Below are 22,794 nucleotides of genomic sequence, written 5' to 3'. Positions count from 1 at the left end.
TAACAACAAGAACATCAGGCACTGTCCAGATTCACCAATGAGCAGCTTATGGGACAATGCATTTATGCTTTTGTGCAATGACCATGCCATTAATCTATTTCAGACATGTGGGTGCCTTGCATTACAGCAAATGTTCTTTTATGCTTTACTTATTTTTGGATAAGTAGTGGCACATATACCTATTATTTTCTTTTTATATTTCAATAGCAGATCTTCAATGGATGTTCCAAAATGGTCGACAGCTTTCACCACCTGTAAAGCATAAAGCCCTTCATTAGTTTTAAACTTGTTTGTGGGGAAGGTGTCATCAAGTTACTGCTCTAAGAAAAACGCCATTCAGACAAGTCAAGCTAAAGCATAATTCTCCTTTGCTTAAAACCAAAAATCTCTACTTTATACTTGAATGATGAATTTAAATATATAAACCTAGATTTTCCCATCTCTAATTGCTTGATGGAAACACATCAACCAATTGTATGAAACTGGTGCAAAGTTGTATTAAATACATTGATTTATTTTGCCTTACTTTAATACAAAATACCCAACAATTCTAATCAAAATGTCAAGCCTGTGTAAATGATTAGTAAGTTTGGAGATGACACAAAAACAGGTGGAGTTGTGGATAGTGAAGAAGGTTGTCAAAGGATACAGCAGAATATAGATCATTTGCCGGTAAGGGTGAAGAAATGGCAGATGGAGTTTAACTCAGACAACTGTGAGACGTTGCACTTTGTAAGGTCAAATGTAAATGAAAAGTATACAGTAAATGGCAGCACCTTTAGGAACATTGATGTACGAAGGGATCTTGGGGTACAAGTCCTTAGCTCCCTGAAAGCGATAACACAAGTACATAGGGTGGTAAAAGAAGGCATATAACATGCTTGCCTTCATTGGTTGGGGCATTGAGTATAAAGGTCAAGAAGTCAGGTTGCAGCTGTATAAAACTTCGATTAGGCCACATTTAGAGTATTGTGTCCATTTCTGGTCATTGCATTACAGGAAGGATGTAGGAGCTTTGGAGAAGGTGCGGAAAGAGGTTCACCAGGATGTTACCTGGATTAGAGGGTATCAGCTATAAGGAGAGGTTGGACAGACTTGGATTGTTTTCTCTGGAGTCTTGGAGATGGAGGGGAGACCTGATAGAAGTCTATAAAGTTATGGGATGCATATATACTGTAGCTAGCCAGAGTTTTTTCCTGGTGAAATGTCAAATACTAGAGGGAATTGCTTTAGGGTGAGAGGGTGAAAGTTTAAAGGACATGTGCAGAGTAGGTTTTGTACACAGAGTGGAAGGTGCCTGGAATGCGCTGCCGCGAGGTTGGGGGAGAAGTTGGGGGGGTGGTGGAAGCACATGCCATAGTGGCATTTAAGAGGCACTTAGGCACATGAACATGCAGGGAATGGAAGGAAATGGATCATGTGCTGGCAGATGCGATTAGTTTAATTTGGCATCATGGTCAGCACAGACACCATGGGCTGAAGGGCCTGTTCCTGTGCTGTACTGTTCTATGTCTATAATATGGTGAGTGGCTGGTTTTCACCAAAAGATCTTAAATTGTTGTTCCCAATAAACCAAAAATTAAGATCTGGAGTAAAGGACACAAGCAAGGGTCTTTGATCTATAGATTAGTCAAGTATTTGTTATCTATGAAATCCCAATGCACATCTGCATGTGCTATTAAAATTCATTCAGATAGCAGGTCAATGTGACTTTCATATCCAATGAATTTAACCTGTATTTTTGTTAATTGTAGAATGAAAATGTTTGATAGAATTATTAACTGCTGAGAGAGGTTTAAGCTGAAAGCAATAAGCTAAACAAAGTTTAACAAGTATTTTGTTGTTTTCTGCAAGAAACAGACTACTTATCAGCTTGGCCAGAGTTTAATAAAAGTCCTGCAGAGAACTAAATTGAGTGTCAGCGACTGGCATGTATCATAAGCAACAACAAATTGCATATAAATAGTGGGTTTAATTAGTAAGGTATTACATAGCACTTTATAGTACTCTTATTAAACAGCTTCATGAAGTGCCTTGCAACATTCCACTGTGTTATGAATTGTACCCTGAGTCACATAAGGAGATTTGAGGACAGATGAATAAAATTCAAGAACTAGATTTTAAGGGTTTTAAAAGAGGAAAATAAGGTGGAAGCTTAAAGGGTTAACATATTGGAGATGGGGAATGCTAAGGATCAGAATCAACAGATGTAGAGAATTAACATATTTTAATGCAAACTTATTATCAACCACCCTCCCACCACCTTCCCCATTTAAAACGTCTTGTATGACACATTGGTATAAATCTAAGTGAAATTTCTCAGAGTTGGTCCTACTCTGTAAACGGAGTTCTTGCCAAGCTTCCAGAAAGCTCATGGCACTGGAGGGAAGACATAGAACATTACAGCACAGTACAGGACCTTTGGCCCACGATGTTGTGTTGGCCATGATATTACATTTCTGAGGCATTCCCACCCAAGCCACAGTATATGGGGTGGCTGTCATGCAATTAACTACTCCTGCAGCTCTAGGACTACACTTCAATCCATGAGGCTTCAAGAAATGATCGACACTAAGAAACACTCACGGTCCTGACACTCCCTTTAATGAATATATTACTGTATTTTTAGAAGTAATTACCAAATCCCCACTAGCATTCAGATCAGGATGTGTTACATTCCTTAGCGATAAACCAGAGGACATACCCAGTTTTCTGTGGAATATAGCAAAGAGATTAAACACATTAACAACCAAGAAAGAAGTATAACTATAGTATGCTGCAAGCAACATAACAATCCAGATTTGTCATTTTTCCCATATTGTTTGTTGAGGAATTAAATTGTAAGCATTTATTGTGATATGCAGCTTATAATAGACTAGCTGTGTGTTGAGATCTGGATCTTGGACATAACACTAAAGTATTGGGATTCATATCTTCTGTTGACAAAATCACCCTCTTTACTTTATAGGGTGTTTATTTCAACAGAAGAGGGGAAATCCAAGCATGGTCATGAAAACCCAAAGCCAATGCCTGTCTGATTTACTTATCTTCCATTTCCATCATTGCTAGTTACAACAGAATCCATAAATGGTTCCTCTCAATGTTGTTGTCCAAAAGTGTAACAGATTAAATTTTATAATAGTGCCAGTGTTGTACTAATAACCATTGTGAGTGTTATTAAAATAAAACTTATATGATAGAAGATTTGGGCAGCACAGTTCATAGTTTGGAGAGCTATTGCCTCATGGCTCCAGCAACCCAGATTCAAGCCATTTAAGATAGAGATGAGGCAAAATATATTCTCTCAGGGGTTTTTTTAGAACCTCAAAAATTGATTGAAGCAGAGACTTTGAATATTTTAGATGCAGAGGTATATAATTTTTTAATAAGCAAGGAGATGCAAGGTGGATGGGAATTCAGAGTTGATGTTGCAATCAGATCAGCTGTGATCCTATTGAATGACTAAGCAAGTTGAATGGCAGGAGCTGAATGGCCTCTACTACTCGTACTTTGTATGCTCATCTGTTCATATTTGTCATTTAGTTAGTATATAGTTTGCAACAACTGCCAGTACAATGTAAGCTGGAATGCTTCCTTCAGTTGACCAAATGGTTCATTAAAAAAGATCTGTCAGGAGAGTCACATTGTAATGCTCATGTATATGATTATCCGATCTTGTGCCACTGGATCATTCCTGCTGGAATTATTTAAAGATGGAATTGAAAAGTATCTCCTTGCAAAGTGAATTTAATAATACTAATTTATTGTAAGGAATTCCACTGCAGGTTTAGGAATCATTGGTAGTATCTACAGGAGGTGCTGCCTCAAGAAGGCAACATCTAGGATAGAAGGCAACATTGAAGATCCCCACCATCCGGGTCATGCCATCTTTTTGCAGCTACCATCGGGCAGGAGGTACAAAAGCCTGAAGTCCCACACCACCAAGTTCAAGAACAGCTACTTCCCTTCAACCACTCGATTCTTGAGCCAACCGGTAAAACCCTAATTACTACAGTTTAACAACACCATGACCATTTTGATCACTTTGCACTAAAATGGACTTTTTTTGTTCTTATTGTGCTCTTTCTTGTAAAAATTGTGTATAATTTATGTTTAATTTATGTTTTTCTCATGAATGCTGTTTATATGTGCCTGTGATGCTGCTGCAAGGAAGTTTTTCATTGCACCTGTGCATACATGTAGTTGTGCATATGACAATAAACTTGACTTTGACTTTGAATCACTCAATCTTCTGGAGCCCTCTACAAAATATCTTCACTACAACTTAGACATATGGCCGGCAAGGAGTGACACCTAGTGACTGAAGTAAGTAGGTGGAGACAGATCAGCTGAAGAACAGGCCTTCCTTTCACTGATATGACCTAGAGTTATTACTGAGACATGGAGTTGACAAATCACAGCACATGTACCGGATGGTTACGTTTTATTACATTTTACAATTACATTATATTAATAGGGCTAGAAATATACATGCAAAGCTATAAATGAATCCAAAAGTAATCAATATGATTGAAATATTTTTGCCTGTCTTTTATTTCAAATCTGATACTGAAGCCCATTTAAATCCAATCTATGTGAAATGAATGCTCTATTTTACCTGATATGAATTGCACATTGTTAAAAAATAAAAGTCAGGGTCAAGGGATGATATTAAATTTGGAATATGCCACGAAAATTCTTGAAAGAGTTACTAAGTGACATTGAGTTTGGATTTTAAAAGCCTGCTGATCATTGGAGACATGAAAGGCTAAGGGAAACAAGTAATATTTGGAGATAGATAACTGCGCAATGTGTTGATTCCAACAATAGAAGGAGAATATAGTTGCGGCAGAAAGGGTGGAGGAGGAAGATGCAGGTTTGTATACATGCAACTTAGAAGAAAAGAAAGAAGATGGAAATGTACTGCACATGAAAACATTGACAATGAGAGCAAAACAAAGGACAACATAAATAGAGGTTGGAAGACAGCAGTAAAAGAGAATAAATTTTCCTTTTTATTCTGTCAAGATGTTTGAGAAGGGTGCAGGAAGACAAATATAAAAGAAGTTTTGAGCAGTTGGTTTTAAAGCAATGTTTGGTATGAAAAAGGAACATAAGTTGCCACATGCACACTGGTTGGCCATGTGAACTCTCGCAGTGGGGATATTTTGCAGAACACTCTTGCAGTTCATGTGATACATGGCCCCACAGTAGAACACAGTAGATGTCTGTGTTATCTAATTCACATTATAAGGAAACATTTGTATTAATTATTTGTACGCCTAAATTGCTTCCCTCCACGTCAGCTCACCAACAAAAAATAAGAATTCGTGAACTCGTTAGAGGCAAATTGTATCTAACTAAATTGATTGAATTCTTTGAATAAGTAATAAGAGAAGGTTAATCAAGGTAGTGCATTAGAAGCTGCATATTGGGACTTCCAGAAAATATTTGAAACAAGAGGCTTAATAAGACTATTCTTATATTCCTATGAAAAGTGTAAAGGCCTTAGATGGGATATAGAGGAGTTTTACCAAGATGTTACCAGAAGATTTCAGTTGTAAGGAGAAGCTGGAAAAGTCAGGATTTATTTCTATGGAACAGATGGGGATTAAGAGACTTAAGGTTTTCAAGACAATCTGAGCTTTTCATAGAGTAGATAAGAAAAACTACTTCCTCTGGAAAGTGGGTCAGTAAACACTGGTAAACTTAAATTGGTAAACTGGTTTATTGTTGTCATATGTATCAAGGTACAGTGAAAAACTTTGTTTTGCATGCCATCCATACAGATCATTTCATCACATCAATGCATTGAGGTAGTACAAGGGAAAACAAAAAACAGAATGCAGAATAAAGTGTTACAGTTACAGTGAAAGTGCAGTGCAGGCAGACAATAAGGTGCAAGGCCATAATGAGGTAGATTGTGAGGTCAAGAGTCCATTCTTATCATACTAGGGGACTGCTCAATAGTCTTATAACAGTGGGATAGAAGCTGTCCTTGAGCCTGGTGGCATGTGCTTTCAGGCTTTTGTATCTTCTGCCCGATGGGAGAGGGGATAAGGGAGAATGTCCAGGGTGGGTGGGGTCTTTGATTACATTGGCTGCTTTACCTAGGCAGCGAGAAGTGTAGACAGAGTCCATGGCAAAAATATATACAGAAGAAGCAAGAGCATTCTTTTCACAGAGTAGTTAGGATCAAGATCTTGCTACTGAACTCATAAATAATTATAAAAAGTATTAATAATTATAAAATATGAAGCCATAAATAATTACTAAGGGGAATTGAACAAGTCATGGAGAACAAGAGCCTGTAGAAGAAAAGGGATGAAGCATAATTGGTCTTCCAAAGAATACCATCCATTGTGCCAGCAGTGGTCTCCCACTGTGCTGAATTTCCTAGGATGCTATGATTCTATCAAGGATAGATTTTCACCACAGTGGAAAACTTCAAAGTAAACATCCTTTATACTCCATGCCCTTATTCCTTTCAAATGAGGTCAACGAAAAGAAAAACTATCAGGTTGTATCTAGCAGGGCCTATCCACAATGTGCATTTATCACTCAGTGGGAAAATTTAAATCCTCCCCCAATCACCTGTTGAGGCCCTTCGTTACTCCACTGCCAAGAAGGTTGACTTGAGGTCTACAAAAAAAAAGTCCTACATCACTGGTTGCCTCCAGCCACAAGACAACCCAGTTAAGACCAGAAAAAAAAACCAAAGCATCCACCAAATGCCAACCAGGTCTGTGGCTTGATTTGGGTTTCCCAGATGGGGTCTAAATTCTCTTAACTATTGGGATACTCCAACTGAATTCATACCGCTTAGCTCTTTTGACGACTTGTGCCATTAGAGTTCTGGGGTCACCAAGTGGATTCTCCATGATTGCCTGAAGTTTCTTCAGGTAATTTCCAGATTCCTGTTACAACAGTATATGGAAATGTGTTGCAAAATAAAACATCATTAAGAATATTCCATTTTGAATGTACTGATCATCAATAACCTCTTCACACTGCCTGCTTTGATAAGATTGAAATAATGAAAGTTGAAACTTTCTGTTTTAGAAAAATAAAGATAACCATTTTTTTTGATTTGGTCTGTTCTACTTTTTTTGACTTCTGTGAGTTAGTGTCTACTCCTGGTTGATAATAAGGATGATTAATCATTATCAGACATTGGCCAGTATTGATATGCAAGAGGCTGTTATAAGTAAACAACACTACTTTCTAACTCTTCCCCATCAGCTTTCTCAAGTTAAATGTCTTCCTCTTCAGCACTTTACTTTTGTTTCATAGCGGATACCAAGGGCTTGTTGCACGGTAAATCTTTGGCAGAAGTCAGATTTTACTGTCAATGATACTTTAAAAATGGCAACTGGAAGCTCCCCATCTGAGGAATGATAGGGGTTTGACTCTGGATTCATGGCACAGTGTATCATAGCTGAAATACATTTTCTCATTGCTCTTGCCATAAGTCTGATCAAAATGTATTAGATTTTCTTTCACTGAATGGCACAGTGATGCTGCAGGTGGTGCAGCTGCCTTAGTGCTCCAGTGATCCTGGTTTGATTCTAACCTTTGCTGCTGTTTGTGTAGACTTTGCACTTTCTCATTGTGACTGTGTGATTCTTCCCAGGTGCTCTGGTTTCCTCCCAGACCTCAAAGACATGGTGATTGTTAGATTAGTTGGCTGCTGTGAATTGCTTAGTGTGGATGGGTGGGTGGTTAGAGAATCAGAATGGTGTGAATCAGCATCGGTACAGGGAAATAAGTGGAGGAATGGAAATGATGGTATTATCCTGGAGTCATAAAGTCATACAGCATTTGACCCACCACATTCACACTGAACAGTGGCTACCCAAGAATAGCCCCACTTCTATACAGTAAGGAAATATGAAATATGAACAACCTAGTCCATTAAATACAAACTAGATAGAAAAATAAGCTCTAAACTGTATTGAAAAGTTTATTCTTTCAATAAAATAAAATTAAAAATAAAAAGAACATCAATGGCAATCCTCATATTGAGGTTTAAGTGATACTGTTGATCCAGTGACAAATAAATGCTGTAGTGGAAGATTCAAGTCAACATATGTAATAACAGTCAAAAAGAATAGAGACTGTATTTCAAATAAATAATCAGTATTAGTCACATTTCTCACCTTCTAGTGACTTGACACAGGAGTGTGCATCAGGAGAGGCATGACAAACAAGAGAGGCAAGCGGTTTATACTATATTGGATAAGTAAGAATACTAATGTATACTACATTTCAAATGTCACCATACAGAAAGATGCAAAATATTATTTTGGATATAACCATTTGCTATAATGTTACTGCATTATACAGAAATCAATTAGAACATACTTGAATACCAGTTAGTGCAATAAATAATCGTAGAATGTCATTGGTTCCCTCAAAAATACGGAAGATGCGTAAATCTCTCATCACTCTCTCTATACCTGTTTCCTGTAGCATTGCAAATAAGTAAACATTAGTACAAAGACATACTTAGTACATTACTAATAATCTATTACTTATACCTATAGGTTTCAAATCCTCAATATTTACATTTTATTGTGAGCCCTATCGAAGAATTTTAAAAAGTATGCTTAATAGAATTTAGAATAAGGGGAGACCTCATTGAAACTTACAAAATTCTGACAGGGCTTGAAAATCTGGATATAAGAAGCATATTTCCCCTGTCTAAAACCAGGGGTCACAGTCTCATTGTAGGGGATAGGATGAGGTAGGATGAAATTTCATCTCTCACAGGTTGGTGAACCTGTGGATTTCCCCACCACAGAAGATGGTGGAAGTTGCTGCGGGTATTTAAGAAGAAAGTAGATAGATTTCTAGATAGAAAAAGCATCAATGAGTTTGAAGAAAGATGGCAAGAATTTGGCGTTGAGATAGAGGATCAGCCACAATAGTATTAACTGGTGGATTAGGTTCAAAATGTCAAATGGCATATTCCTGCTCCTTTTTTATATGTTTCTATACTTCATGTACAGTTTTGTTAACTCTGCAACTTAGATCATTGCTACCTCATACATTTCTTATACCAGATTCCACAATTCCTTCACAGTACATTCCTACATTCCATTTGGTGTGCAGATTTAGACCATACAATATCCTGTACATCTACAAACACCTAAGGTACCTGCATATAGCCCATGCCTCCCAGGATCTGGATACATTCATCAGTCACAAGCCAGGCTGCCTCCTGTAAAAAAAGAATGAATCAGGTAAATGGAGAGAAAATTCATCACTGATCATTTTAAGTCAATAGGTATTTTAACTTTAATTTTCATTGAGAATAATTTCCACCCACAATTTCTCCCATTCCCCTCTGAACAGGATTTCCTGCAATAATTTCAGTAATGATTGCATTCATCATCCAGTAGGCTATACTGGGGGAGGGGAGTAGGGGGAAGGGGTGTTGGGCAAGGGAGAGTGGGGGCAGGGGACGGTTTTGTAATGGACCTGTGAAATAGCACTGTCCCAAACAAAATTTGCATTTAATGTAATTACACAAATTGATCAAACCCCTTCATTTTTCTCTATCATCCAATTCTAAATATACTCCCACTGCTGCTCACAATGGCTCATTTATCCTTTACTGATATTAAAAACTACTTCAACCAATGTTAATTGTAATGTGAATTGTAATTGTAATGCACGGTACATATAGTACACATTTAAAAAGTTTCATGACAAAGCATGCCCTGTTAAAATCAACAAAAGATCTTGCTTCAGCACATACTCCTACAGCCTGGAATGTGCCAGTCTGCAGCATTCCCCTACGGACATCTCGCAGTGCTGGGAGACCAACAAGTTTCGGGCAGACCAAAGGGTGTCTTTCACCAAGTTTCCAGCAGCAGTAGATGTCCGTCTCTGTGTCCGTCCCCGGGAACAGCCCGTAGATCAGAGAATCCTCTGTAATGCAGCTGCTGAGGATGAACCGTGACAAGGACCCTTGCATCTTTTGCCACACCCTCCTCACAAACCCACAGTCTGCAAAGAGGTGGGCGACCGTCTCGTTCCCAGCGCAGTCATCCCGGGGGCAGCGTGCGCTGGGAGTGATGTTCTGATCTTGCAGGAAGGATCTGACTGGGAGGGCCCCTCTCACTGCCAGCCAAACGAGGTCTTGGTGCTTGTTGGTGAGTCCTGGGCGACGAGGCATTCTGCCAGATGGTCTGGACAGTCTGCTCAGGGAACCACCCGTGCTGAGGGACGCACTGAAGCTTGGTGCAGCCAACGCAAGGTCTTGGTGAGGAAGGACTACAGTTCAGGGTTTTTCTGCCACTGGAGATGGAGGGGCAGGGTCAGGTAAGAAAGCCCCTTAAGTGGTGTGAATATGGGATCGGGGTATCACCCCAGGGAGCCACACAAGTGGCATCGGTACTGTGGGTTTAAAAAAAAGAGGTAACACTAATGATTGATCCGTACATGAATGTAAAGGTTGCATTGTTTTATTGTTGTATATAGTTTGTTTTTTTATGATGAATAAAGTTCATTTTCTAATAAAAAAAGATCTTGCTTGTTTTGTTTTGATGAATATTTGCTATTTGCAATCTCACTGCAAAATGCTGAGATTTGTTGGAACACTGTTCTAGAACTTAAGGAGAGGTGTTGTTCCTTCAGTTTTTCTTCTGATACTTAGGATAGATTATGAGTTTTCTCAGCAACTTCCCACAGTGATGTGATTGAAATTATAATGATGGGTAGAGAAACTCACAGTAAGATAACTTGCAGACACAAATCACTACCTTGCATCTAATGCCATGAGAAGCTTGTCTGGAGAGACATTCATCTTGTTAAGAATTTAAACTGAAATCTTATTGTAATATAGACTGAGACGGCATCAAGATATTAAGAATTTGTGACAAGATCCAATGATTATAGCATTCCTTATTTCAATACTCACTGAAGCAAAGATTTTGCTAATTGCAGCCTCAATCTGGAACTCACTCGCACCTGTATCCATGTTACCACTGACCATATAAGCCATTGACTGTAGAAATATACATGAACTTCAGTAAGAAAATATTATGCCATGGAATAACTTCTTGGTTCTGTAAGTATCTATTCGAATGATAGATCTATAGCTTGCTATATACTCTTGACAAGCCCATAAGAAATATACAGACATTTTAAAGATTAATTTGGTTCAGTGGTTTGTATTCAAATTTTATATAGAATGCTACATACGACAGAAATGTTATTCCGGGGGAATCATCAATCTTTGGAATAGGCTTCCAAGGCAGATGGCAAGAGTAGTTAGTATTGGTTGCTGAAATGGGAATGGGACAGACAGATGAAACTGTAAGTATTTTGCTACATGAATTATGACAGGTGTTGCACAGCTAGGAGGAACAGTGACTTTGAATTGGAGATTTTCAAAGCTTTCCATCACAGGGATTTCTTTTGCCGCATATTTGAGTCTGTTGTAGACCTATTAAATGATATTGATCGCATATTTCTCACAAAATAGACGGCCATTTAGCCCATCGTGTCAAGGACAGCTCACAGAGTAGTCCTATCAATCTGTTCTCCCACAATACATTCTCTCTCCTACCACCCAAATATATATGAGGGGTAGTTTAAAGTAGCCAGTTAACCTCTAAAACAGCATGTTTTTATGGACATGGATGGAAACCAGAGCACCCAGGAGAAACCTAAATAGTCACAGGGAGAATAGGCAACCTCCACACAGATGGCAGCAGAGGTCGGAATTGAACCTAGGCTGTTGGAGCCATGTAGGAGCATCTCTACCTGCTCTGCCACTGTATCATCCTTAATAAGCCAAAAACTCCATTGCATTAAGTAACTACAAATAGGAAACAAGGCAAAAGGATAGTCACAGTTAAGCAATTCCAATGTTTCTTTGATACTTATTTACTAAGATGCCTCACTTATTTCATTGTGGATGTCATACAGCATGGGAACAGACATACAGCCCAGCAATTCCACACAGACCATCAACAAGCATCTACACTAGTCCCATTTTCTCTCTTGCATTCCAGGCAACTCTGTCCCCTATTCTGTTATCATCTGGGGGCCAATTTATAGTGGCCCACCAACCAGCACTTCTTTGGCATGTGGGAGGAAAGCAGGGCACTGGGGAATCACTGGAAGGACATGTAAACTCCACACAGACAGCACCAAAGGCCAGGATCAAAACCAGGTGCCTGGGGCCATGAGGCAGCAGCATTAACTACTGCGCCACTGTGCCAAGAATCTAACCTTATTCTCCTCTCCCAAGAACTGGGTTTTTGAGATTAAATCATCTGCTGCCACACTGGCTGAGATCAGTTCCTGTAATGCTGAACCCCTGGGGCCTTCTGATCTGTGTAGCTCAGTTACATACAGTCATTCTTAAATGAGCCACTGGAAAGCTTTGAGAGAAATGTTTTTGTATATTTTGTTTTACCTCAGTTACATACTGTAGCATAGCCATTGTAGCAATTTTCTCTTGGATGAGGCCATAGTGATGTATTTTATTACCAAACTGTGTTCGATTGGCAGCATGGTCTACCTATTAAAATGGTTTTAAAAGAAAACACAAAAGGGTTTCAGATAAACAGAACATCGCAAGCAGAGTTTATTGCTTTAGCCCTGTACCCTAGGGAAAATTATTTTAAAACAGAAATGCTGCTGGAGCAAAACATGATTAATCTTGCTGCAATAAAAATATTTCCTTCACTTTCCCACCATTGTTTATTGTTTAATCTCTTCAGTAATCTCTTCATTTCATTAACTTTAATAAGTTTGTGCCCAATGCAACCATTGTTCTACACAAAATTCCATTTGTCTGTATGAAATTGGTATGTCTCAAGCCGACATAATGACAGAAAATATCCTGGGAACCAGGAACATGTCTGGGATGAGTATCCACTGGGGAAAGAGATACTAAAGGGAGCTGGACACTTTCCAATTATCCATTTGTCTATCTTCTCCCCTCTCCTGTTAAGCCAAATATACAAAACCTTGAGAGCATGTCCCACCAGGCTCAAGGACACCTTATATCCTGATGTTATCAGGCCCTTGAACGGACCACTCATACACTGAAAGATGAACTCAATCTCCCATCTACTTCACCTTGGCCCTTGCACTTTATTTGTCTACCTGCACCACACTTTCTCTTTAGCTATAATACTATGTTCTGCATTTATTACTTGGATGCCTTTATTATGGAATGATCTGTCTAGATGCAACACAAACAAAAGCTTTTCACAGTATCTCGGTACATGTGACAATAATGAACCAATACCAATACCAATTGAAAATGCTCTATTAAATTCCAACTACATACTCAAACAAAACCTGATGTTGGGCTCTTCTTTGAATTGTTTGAGACTTGGAATAATTTGTAGGGCTATGGGGAAATGAATGGGTAATGGAAGTGAAGGGATTTCTGAAATAGAAGCCAGCGTAAGCTCAAGAGGCTAAATGGCTTCCACCTTTGCTGTAAAACTTCTATAGTTTTATGATACTGTGTTTTTTTGATTCTGGAGTGATTCATTATTTACAACAATCCAGGCTATCACTTTGCTGCAACGCCAAAAGATTTCTCAACAATGAAAGAAAATATTAACTACATTTTTATCAATTCAGCCAGACACAGGTACTTAGAAACACCATAAAAGATCATGTTATAAACAGTTCAGAACAGCATTGCTGACAAAACTGAGGTTCAGTAAGATTCCTCCCAAATTTTTGCAGATCTCCAATCCATTTAAGGAAAATTCTATCTCACGTGGACTGAAATCCATATTTTATAAAATTAATTTATGGGATTTGGGCATTGCTGGTAAGATCAGGATTTCTTGGTCATTCCTAAGCCTAAGGTCCTAGTCCTGGGCACATGATCCAGAACACATAGGGAATTTTAACCATTTATATTTACCCTTCAAAGTCCGCACAGCTTTTAACAGATCATTTAACTCATGCACATTTTATGCAGGCAGAACAATTAATATGTGTTTTCTTGAACCGTTCAATACACCAACAATTCTGCCCAAGATGGCAGCACTGTGATTTCATGTCTTAATCTTTAATTTTCTTTCCCTGATTAAATTCCAGGCAGCGATCAAAATGTCTGTAAAACCTCAAAGTTCTGTTCAAATTCAGTCAAGTCACATCTTCTTGAAATCATCTTATCATCAAAAGCTTAAAATTTCTTGTGCAAGCAGGGACTGCTCAGAGTCCAAGCACATGATACAGATATGATAGCTACGAGAAGTCCCACACAGTAATGTCTTTCAGTGAATGCACCAAGAGCCTAGGGATGGATTATCATGCAATTCTATCAAGCCAACCTTGATGGCACAGGCACCCATTAGCTAATTTCCAAATTGCTTTCAGTATTGTTTATTCCTTTTTATGCTGACATGCCTCTACTTAAAACCTATATAACAATTCTGGTCCATGCAAGGAATTAAACTTAGGAGTTTTATTTACTAAGCAGCAGGCAGCTTTTACATTTTATTTGCACAGAACCGTGCACATTATGTTCAGATTAATAAGGTATCTGCATTGGAGACAATAATTAACTTACTTGTGACTTTATTGCACACAACGGGACAGTAACAGAACAACTTTATACTTACCGCTTTGGAAATTGCACCAATCATTGTTCCTGAGAGAGCAGCAGCCATGCCAAATCGACCATTGTTCAATATGTTCATGGCCACCTTAAACCCTCCTCCAACATCACCGAGCACGTTTTCTGCCGGCACCTTCACATTGTCAAAATAAACCTCTGCTGTGTTTGAAGCCTTGATTCCCATTTTCTTCTCAGGAGGACCACTGGACCAAAGCAATAACAATATGATTACCATTGTCTGAACCAACGTAGGGACTTTATAGTGCAATGGGGAGTGAGGGAACATCTAAATAAAAAGAAGAATGGATTCTCCATATGTAATAATTATTTTGAATATCATTGTATTAAAAAAAAGGTTTTATTTCCTTCCTGTCTCCCGAACTCTGCACATACACTGTCCCTTGGGAAGGCAAGCAACTGACGGGATCCAAAATCTCAACCAGTTCTGTCCTGTTACTGATGAGTGCTTTGTGAGTTGGGTTCATTCAATACTTTTACTTTGTCCAGATAAAAATGTTGAGGATTGTCAGAGGCTGTCAATGTGGTACCATGTAATATGCCCGTGATTCCCTTTGCACAGGATAGTTTCCAACCATCAAGGTATCAACCAGATATTGAGGACTTCCCATGAGAAAGGAAATGCTTGGAAAATCCTTCCACACTCATGGCTCAATTATCCCAATTGGTCATTTGTCTTTGTATCTAGAAATGGGTTATGGCATAGGGAATTGAATGAAAAGGAACAGGAAAAAGTATCTTTAGAATTTATTAAACATTGAACAGTTTGGTGGTGAGGAGGTAAGGAGGTACCAATATCTCTGGTATGTAAAGTAAAGTGAGAATTTCTACATAGTCAGTTCATGGGAAGGCAAAAATCTTTTATATATGTAAGAATTAACTACCCATTCAACACTGATCAGGCCTGCAAAATTCACCTCAATTATGCTTGATCCTTGGGAATTACTGGCGCAAAATTAATTCCAGTGCCCACAAATGGAGTGCAGGCAGTGGTATTCACCATAATGGTTACTGTACTAGTGCACAATGTAGGATATATAATTGTGTGGATATGGTATGACTCGATACACTGTTAGATTAGCTGCTGGTGTTAGTTGAAAGCTGACTGTGTTCAATAAAGAATGTTTTGTACGTAGCTCTACATCTCACTTGCCTTTGTAAGCAACAACGGTGAAGAGCCTAAGGTTAGGTAATAATGGTAATAAGCTTAGAATGGATCTGCTTGAGGGACAAGGACCCATTTGCTCCCAGTCATGGGGCTTTGGTCACCATTTCCTTAGGAGTGCAATGGGACAGGAAGAATGAAGAGAGAACTCACAAAGTAGGTCAACCTCCTGGAAAAATTCCCTCAGTAAGATGCATTAAAAGTTTTCAGAGGCGTTCTCCCCACACATCAGTAATTAGCAATGCGCTGGAAGATTCAATTTCAGTAAAAAGATCCTAACAAAGGTGCGGCCACACTTGCAGCTACAGAGCAGGGCCAGGACCATATTGCAATCAGTTATTAACATCACAGTGGCCATTGATGTCGATGCCTCTTGTTCTCGCCAGCCCAGAGTATAGGATATCCTGAACATTTTGCAGCGTGTGTTAGAGAGGTCATAGACATTCCGAAATCCAGGAGAGTGAAATTCATCTCCTACTTTCCTGGCATACCGCAGTATAAGCATGTGGATTCACAAGGATTATGAGCTATCTCATGTTTCAAGGTGCCACTGACTGCACATATCATACTATGTGAATTCCATGATATATCACAAGTATAAAAGCTTCCATGAACAGTTGGTATATGAACATACCCTGCCCAATATCCAAGTATCCGTCATTTTTTTTTGCAGTTACAGCTCAGTTAGCACCAACTGAGTAGAGAAAGCATGATACCGAGCTGAATAAATTTTGTCTACAAGGGATAAAATGGACGCAAGGTAATTGTACAACTTAATCCTTGTGCTATCCAATTCAGCTCACCAATTTTTCTTGCTATTAAACCAATTTCATTACTCTACATATTAATGAGACTTCAGCAACTCTAAAATTAACTAACATGTAACATTAAGAAAAACAGACGTGTTCAACCATTTAGTACCTAAGGGGACCCCAGGGTAGAGTTAGCATTGCAGCTTTATGATCTTTCATCAGAAATGGACAAAGTTATAGTTGCAACAAGTTTTAAGTCAGTGCAAGAGACAGAGAAAGAAGGGAGGGAGCAAAATACCAGAGGGATAGAAAGGCTGGAAGAACTGGCTTAATGAAAAACAGAACGATTATTGGCATCAGGAGCTAAGTAGAGTCAGCATTTCAGGTCTGAATGGAATGGAAGTCGTTGTTGAATCTGCAAGGCTAGAATATGCCAAGTCAAAGATTTGATGTTGTTCCTGGAGCTTAAAGAAAATTAAGGTGGCTGACCAACAAGTCAAGGAAATGCTTGCAGACTGAATAAATGTATTAATTTTCTAGACTATCAAAACATTTTATTTGATACAATTCCACTACATATACATTGGTCAAAATGGAAAGTTATAAATTTCAGTGCAAATCATTAGCAGTAACTGTTTAAATATCTAACAATTATTGTTCAATCCAGACATAATGTGAACACCACTAAAATGTTACAGGATAGGCATCAATATAATAAAATCAAAGACCTATGAAGTACCACAAAATGCCAATGACACACTTAGTAAATAGTATAACCCTAAATCTATCCAGTCTTAAGATATGTAGTTGAAGGTTAGTATAACATGAACCTTTCCTTTACTAGAATCCAATATTACACAAGCTGACTTTTAAAAGGGTCGTGCACTGGGGAAGAACTGGTGCAGGAAGTCATTGCAAGATCTTTGCAACTTACTAGACAGGGTAACAGAACATGAGCCTGACCCAGATTTTCTGACACAGGACTGTAGGTCTTGGTCAAAATCATTGAGAGGAGGAGAAAGATCCTGTATATGCAGGGAAGGGGGCTTTCAGACCCACTAAAACAAAGTGAGAGGAGGCAGCTGCTAAGATTACTGTGAAAAGGACATTGATGCAAGTCCCACAAAATGTTCAAAGTTTCCTCGTGCAGTAGTTGTTGCTCTCTAAAGATCCGTGAAGGATATGGCCCCCTTTAGAGGAAACCTCTCCCCCTCCTACACCTCCCTAATCCAGCGTGTTGCTTGCACTGTTTGTCCTCTCTTCAGTTGCTTTATCACAAAAATGGCTTCTACTGGGCAGCATAAAAAATGCTGGAAATGCACTTTCAAGTAGATGCCTTCCAATATTTAATGAAGGTGGATCGTCTGATGAAATGTTACTGGTCTGAAAAGTTAGTTTTGTTTCTTTCTTTACAAATACTACCTGACCTGCTGCTTATTTCTAGCATTTTCTGTTTTTTATTTCAAATTTTCAACATCTGTCATTTTTGGCTTAAGGTTCTGCTGTAGCCTTAAGTTAAAACCACAAGTCCTCCTTCTACCAGGCCACTCCTGGTCAACTTCACAAATGGCCACAAGGCCTTACTTTAAGACTTCCCAAATAATTAACAATAAACCTGTAGGTAATTAATTATCAGTTTAAATAGAGCAAGTGGATGCAAATGGTGGGTCCTTCCTGCTATTAAACATTGGTAGCATTCTGTTCTTGTGAATTCATGGGGTTAGCTCAATTACTGAGATCCAAATTGGCAAACTTGGCATCAAGTGTGTATGGCACATCGGCTGACGTCCTTATCTGTCTGCTTTCAGCTTGTCAGAGCTTCACAAGCATTATTACTGCCTTCCCCAACACAGTGAGTAACGTGATTCATATAACAATTTGCATGACCTTTACTGGATCCAAACTAGCTCCTCTAGTTCCCACACAAGTGCGAGGCAGATGAATTTTTGAGCTTTTGTTTCCAAGATGCTCAAAGGTATATCAAAGTGCCTCAGCAGGTGTTTAATGGCTAAATCCATCTTCCTGTTAATTTGCTTTCCCTGAAACTGCTAACATTTTCAGATTTTGATATTCTTAATTTATTTAGAGATGAGGCATATTCACATGAAATAACCTTTTCAAGACTCCTGACCAATAAAATTTAAACTGTACAAATTAGCAAATAAGAAATGACTACAGATGGGATAGGAATGTGTTTCAAGTGCCAGATTACTAGGACTCAAGATCATAAGTGCCTACGGGTTGCACCCTGGACGTCCTGAAATTGGGAAAAAGTTGCATATGAAATTTATTCAAAAATTTTATAGCCAAACATTGTTCCCAATTCTATCTTCTCCATATTTTCATGGTGATGTCTGTATCCCACTCAAACTTGCTTCACTCTTTATTTTTTCAGCCCATAGTTACTTGTAAGGAAGACAGCAACATATATTGTGATAAGGTATATATTCTGTACTTTATGGTTTTGCGCAGTAGGTTTTAACAATGTATTTATTAACTGTTGAAAAATCAAGTGCATAATGATTTGACCACTACATATACACTGTCAATAATTTGCTATTTCTGATCAAGGAGTCCTTATATATGAGGCAAATGCACATGGCGCAACCTTTCCTAAATTCCTGACCAATAAACTTCAAACTGTACAAACTAGCAAATAAGATGTGACTGCAAATAAGCTAAGGATATGCCTGTTTCAAGGGCCAAGTTGCCACATTAGAGTCCAGTATGTCACAATCGTATATTATTGATGTCAAAGTCAATTGCTGTCTTTGGCATAAGTTAGAAAGAAGTTCAGAAGGAAAATGGCGTCAATAGGCAAATATATTAGAGACCAGGAATTAGTGATCATCTATGACAATAAACCAGGCCGATTTTATAATGGAGGAAAACAGTATACCTTCTATCAAAGAAATATTAACAAAGTTCTCAACAGATACAAAAATTCCTAAAATAAATTTTCACTTAACTGAGTAACTCCTCCAAATTTTCTTTCAACAATGAATGCTGTAATCTTGTCCTTTGTTTTTCCAGTGTGTTCATTTTTAACAGGAGTTTTCGCAAACACAGTGAAGATCTCTGCCATACCACCATTACTAAAAGGAATTCAGATATAAATAGTGAAAGAGAATATTCAGTCCCAGAGTAATTATTTCTGCCCAAAAATATCCCCACCAGCTTAACCCTTTGTTAAGGACCCTATATCATTAGACAAGCAGACAAAAAGATTCCAACACAAGATGAGTCGAATTTTACACTCATTCCACAAGATTTAATTTCCTCATTGCAGTAGAGTTGTTGTGGGGCACTACTTCTGCTGATGCCAGTCAGGGCTTATTAGGAGAGCAATACAAGCTCCCAGAGAGATTCCCCCACGAAGATTAAATAGAATCACCCCTACTCCAACTCTAGTGCCAGTAAATATGCCTAAAGGTTTAATGACAGTCTTAAAGATTCATAATGAGGTTTCAACAGCAGAACAAGGCATAGGTCAGCTACATATTTGAAAGAAGAGGGTACCATAACTGAAGCATCTGTATTCACTTGGCACTTGCTCCTCTTCCCAGCACTTATTATCATCTACCCCATGTGATAACCTCAAGAAACAGCAATCATGTAACATTAATACTGGTAGTGATAAGACTGTTGTCTCTCACCTAATCCAGAGTTTGCTTCCATTTAGAATATAGTTCTTGCCCTTCTTCACAGCAGTCGTCTTTATTGAGGCTGCATCAGATCCACTAGCTGTCTCAGTGAGGCAGAAGGCAGCAATTGTCTTACCTACAAATGGACAGTCAAAAACATTAAAATGCTGCGGTGGTGAAAATAAAACAGTTAGTGAGTTAGACATATTGTTCCACATCTAGGTTGTGTCTAAGATTGAGACTTATCTAGATGATGTCTCCAAATGACATGAGTTTTGGGAAAGTAATCCAGATCAAGGAGCTCTAGGACCCCAAATGGTGCTAAAGTCAAAAGGTGAGAAATTAACCTTCGTCACTAGTACGCAATGACCCTAAGGGTATCGGCCACCAGCTGTTCCCACTACCATACATTTGACAGCCACAAAATCAATGTACCCAAATATTTGTAGGCAGGTATAACTGATGTCCAAACTCTCACATAACAAACAACCAATATTTTGCAGAGAAAAATCATGGGATGACCAATTTAGGAAATGTAAAAATGTGATCACATGGAAAGGGGGAGAAGCAGACACAGTTTTTCCGTTCTGTGCATTTGCTTCACTTTCAACACTGTGGTTGCCAGAGAATATGATGAGGACAATGAACTTTGTGCAATCTGAATTCCCAGCACCGGTGATAAAGGGAGGAGAGAAAGCAGTGAATTGAAGAGTAGAGGAAGCTGTCTTGCTTTACCAACAGATTGCTTCCTCCTCTTCCTTCACTTAGGTAACCCACACCATTGTAGCAAAATTATATCAACCTAAGTGAGACCAACTAACTCAGCACTGAATCAGGATTTATCTGTAAAGTCAGATCCCAGAGTGAAATAAAATATTTATAAATATATAACTGTAGATATCTTTGTTCTCAAGCTTTAGTTCTTCAAAGAATATTACTGAAATGCCTAAATCTCTCTGCTAATAATGTTTTCAAGGGTTAAATTTAATACCTAAATTGCAAGAACCAAACAATGGATGAAACCAATGAATTCTGCACCTTTCAGAATATGTGTTGACATCTACCTTTTTAATATTCATGAGAAGAAAGGGTTTGTTCTTACACCAACTTATTTATATCAATAAACAAGAGGAGATAAAATGAATATCTTTTCTAAATGTAAATAGATATCACACACTCCCTTGGTATTCCAAATGAAATTATTCCAACCCACCTGATGCAAGATCGGGCAAATACTTCTCTTTCTGTTTATCAGTGCCAAACAATAGGATTCCTTTGAAGCCAATGGATTGATGAGCTCCAAGAGTTATACCCACTCCAAGGTCATGAAGGCCAACAATCTCCACCAGTCGAGCATACTGTAAGAGAAAGAATTCAGAAATGAATCTTGATAAAACAAGAAAAATATAAAATTAAGTAAGCACATAGGAGTAGAAATTCAGCTTTGATCATGAGCACTGAACATGCAAATACATTTTCTACTGAGTTTCCAAAATTCCTTGGCATTGGAATCAATTTTTAGAAGCAAACTAATAATGAGCCGTAGCTATATATATGTGTGTGTGTGTTTAGCACAAGTGATCAAGAATGAACTTCTACCCTTTTATTTCACTAAAATATGTACATGAATCAAACAAAAGTAGATCATTCAAAAGTAAAATACAGTAAATGCTGGAAATCTGAAATAAAACAGAAAATTCAGGAACTGCTCAACAAGAGAGGAAGTGGCTGTGAAAAGGAAAACAGAGGTAACATTTCAGGCCTTGGTCCTTTCTTCAGAATTTATCTACTGAGTATTTCTTTTTCTACTATAGAAGCTGATGATAGGCGGATAACCCAACCCATGGACCGCAGACCAGAAGTTATGGTCAGAAAGTGGCAAGATAAATGGAGTCCCTTTAGCAATCACCAAGCCACCAATCCTCCAACATCCCATCTGTCCGTGATTCAGTCCCTTGCCAATCCCTTGCCACTCATAGGAACTAAATCTCCCAGCCTGTGCATCGGTAGGCAGCTTCCCCTTTCAGCAATCCAAGCTCTGCTGAGTTATAGTGGCACATTTGAGATCAATGAAAGGCGAGGGGTCTCAGACTGAATGAGATCATGGGAAGAGGGCATTTCTATAGGGGGTGGTTTGGGATGGAAGGGATGGGTGTCCAGAAATGGTCTCTAGGAGAGGAATTTGGAGCTGGATCAGAAAGGAACACAGTGCTGATGAAGTAGATATTGATGCATTGTAAAAGAAGGTAACCCCAGCTGCAAGGTCAATTTTGTTTTATTTTTTAAATATGCCTTTCCTCAAAAGTGACTGACATGGGATTGCGTAAAGGCACCGCTAGTGGAGCTGCTACCCCACAGTTCCAGCGTCACAGGTTCAATCCTAACCTCCGGCGCTGTCTGTGTGGAGTTTGTATGTTCTCTCTGTGGCCTGTGGGTTTCCTCCAGGTGCTCCAGTTTCGTCCTACATTCCAAAGGCATGTTGGCTGGTAGATTAATTGGCTACTGTAAATTGTCCCTAGTGTGGGTGGTTGGTGGAATCTGAGGGAGTTGATGGGAATGTGAGGAGAGTAGATTACAGGGAAAATTAGTGAGGGACTGGGATTGCTG

At 38.7% G+C, this 22,794-nt stretch overlaps 1 protein-coding gene across 3 annotated transcripts in view; it reads right to left on the bottom strand.

Moving 5' to 3' along the window:
- The window catches only part of LOC127571791 (very long-chain specific acyl-CoA dehydrogenase, mitochondrial-like), a 69,217-nt gene that overhangs the window by 20,419 nt on the left and 26,004 nt on the right, over nt 1-22,794 (bottom strand). For 2 of the 3 annotated variants that reach the window (XM_052018498.1, XM_052018497.1), the window contains 11 exons: nt 21,401-21,545; nt 20,200-20,323; nt 19,513-19,638; nt 14,613-14,811; nt 12,434-12,538; nt 10,928-11,014; nt 9,161-9,223; nt 8,365-8,466; nt 6,820-6,917; nt 2,640-2,712; nt 180-252 (listed from right to left, as the gene is read on the bottom strand). In XM_052018498.1, coding sequence (XP_051874458.1) covers nt 180-252; nt 2,640-2,712; nt 6,820-6,917; nt 8,365-8,466; nt 9,161-9,223; nt 10,928-11,014; nt 12,434-12,538; nt 14,613-14,811; nt 19,513-19,638; nt 20,200-20,323; nt 21,401-21,545 — 1,195 coding nt within the window. The remainder of the gene's footprint in view (nt 1-179; nt 253-2,639; nt 2,713-6,819; nt 6,918-8,364; nt 8,467-9,160; nt 9,224-10,927; nt 11,015-12,433; nt 12,539-14,612; nt 14,812-19,512; nt 19,639-20,199; nt 20,324-21,400; nt 21,546-22,794) is intronic. The other variant, XM_052018499.1, reaches the window with a different exon arrangement.

Source organism: Pristis pectinata, chromosome 6 (genome assembly GCF_009764475.1).
Source record: "Pristis pectinata isolate sPriPec2 chromosome 6, sPriPec2.1.pri, whole genome shotgun sequence".
Lineage (NCBI taxonomy): Eukaryota > Metazoa > Chordata > Chondrichthyes > Rhinopristiformes > Pristidae > Pristis > Pristis pectinata.
Note: the sequence above shows the minus strand (reverse complement) of the source record. Positions and strands in the feature narration are given on the sequence as shown.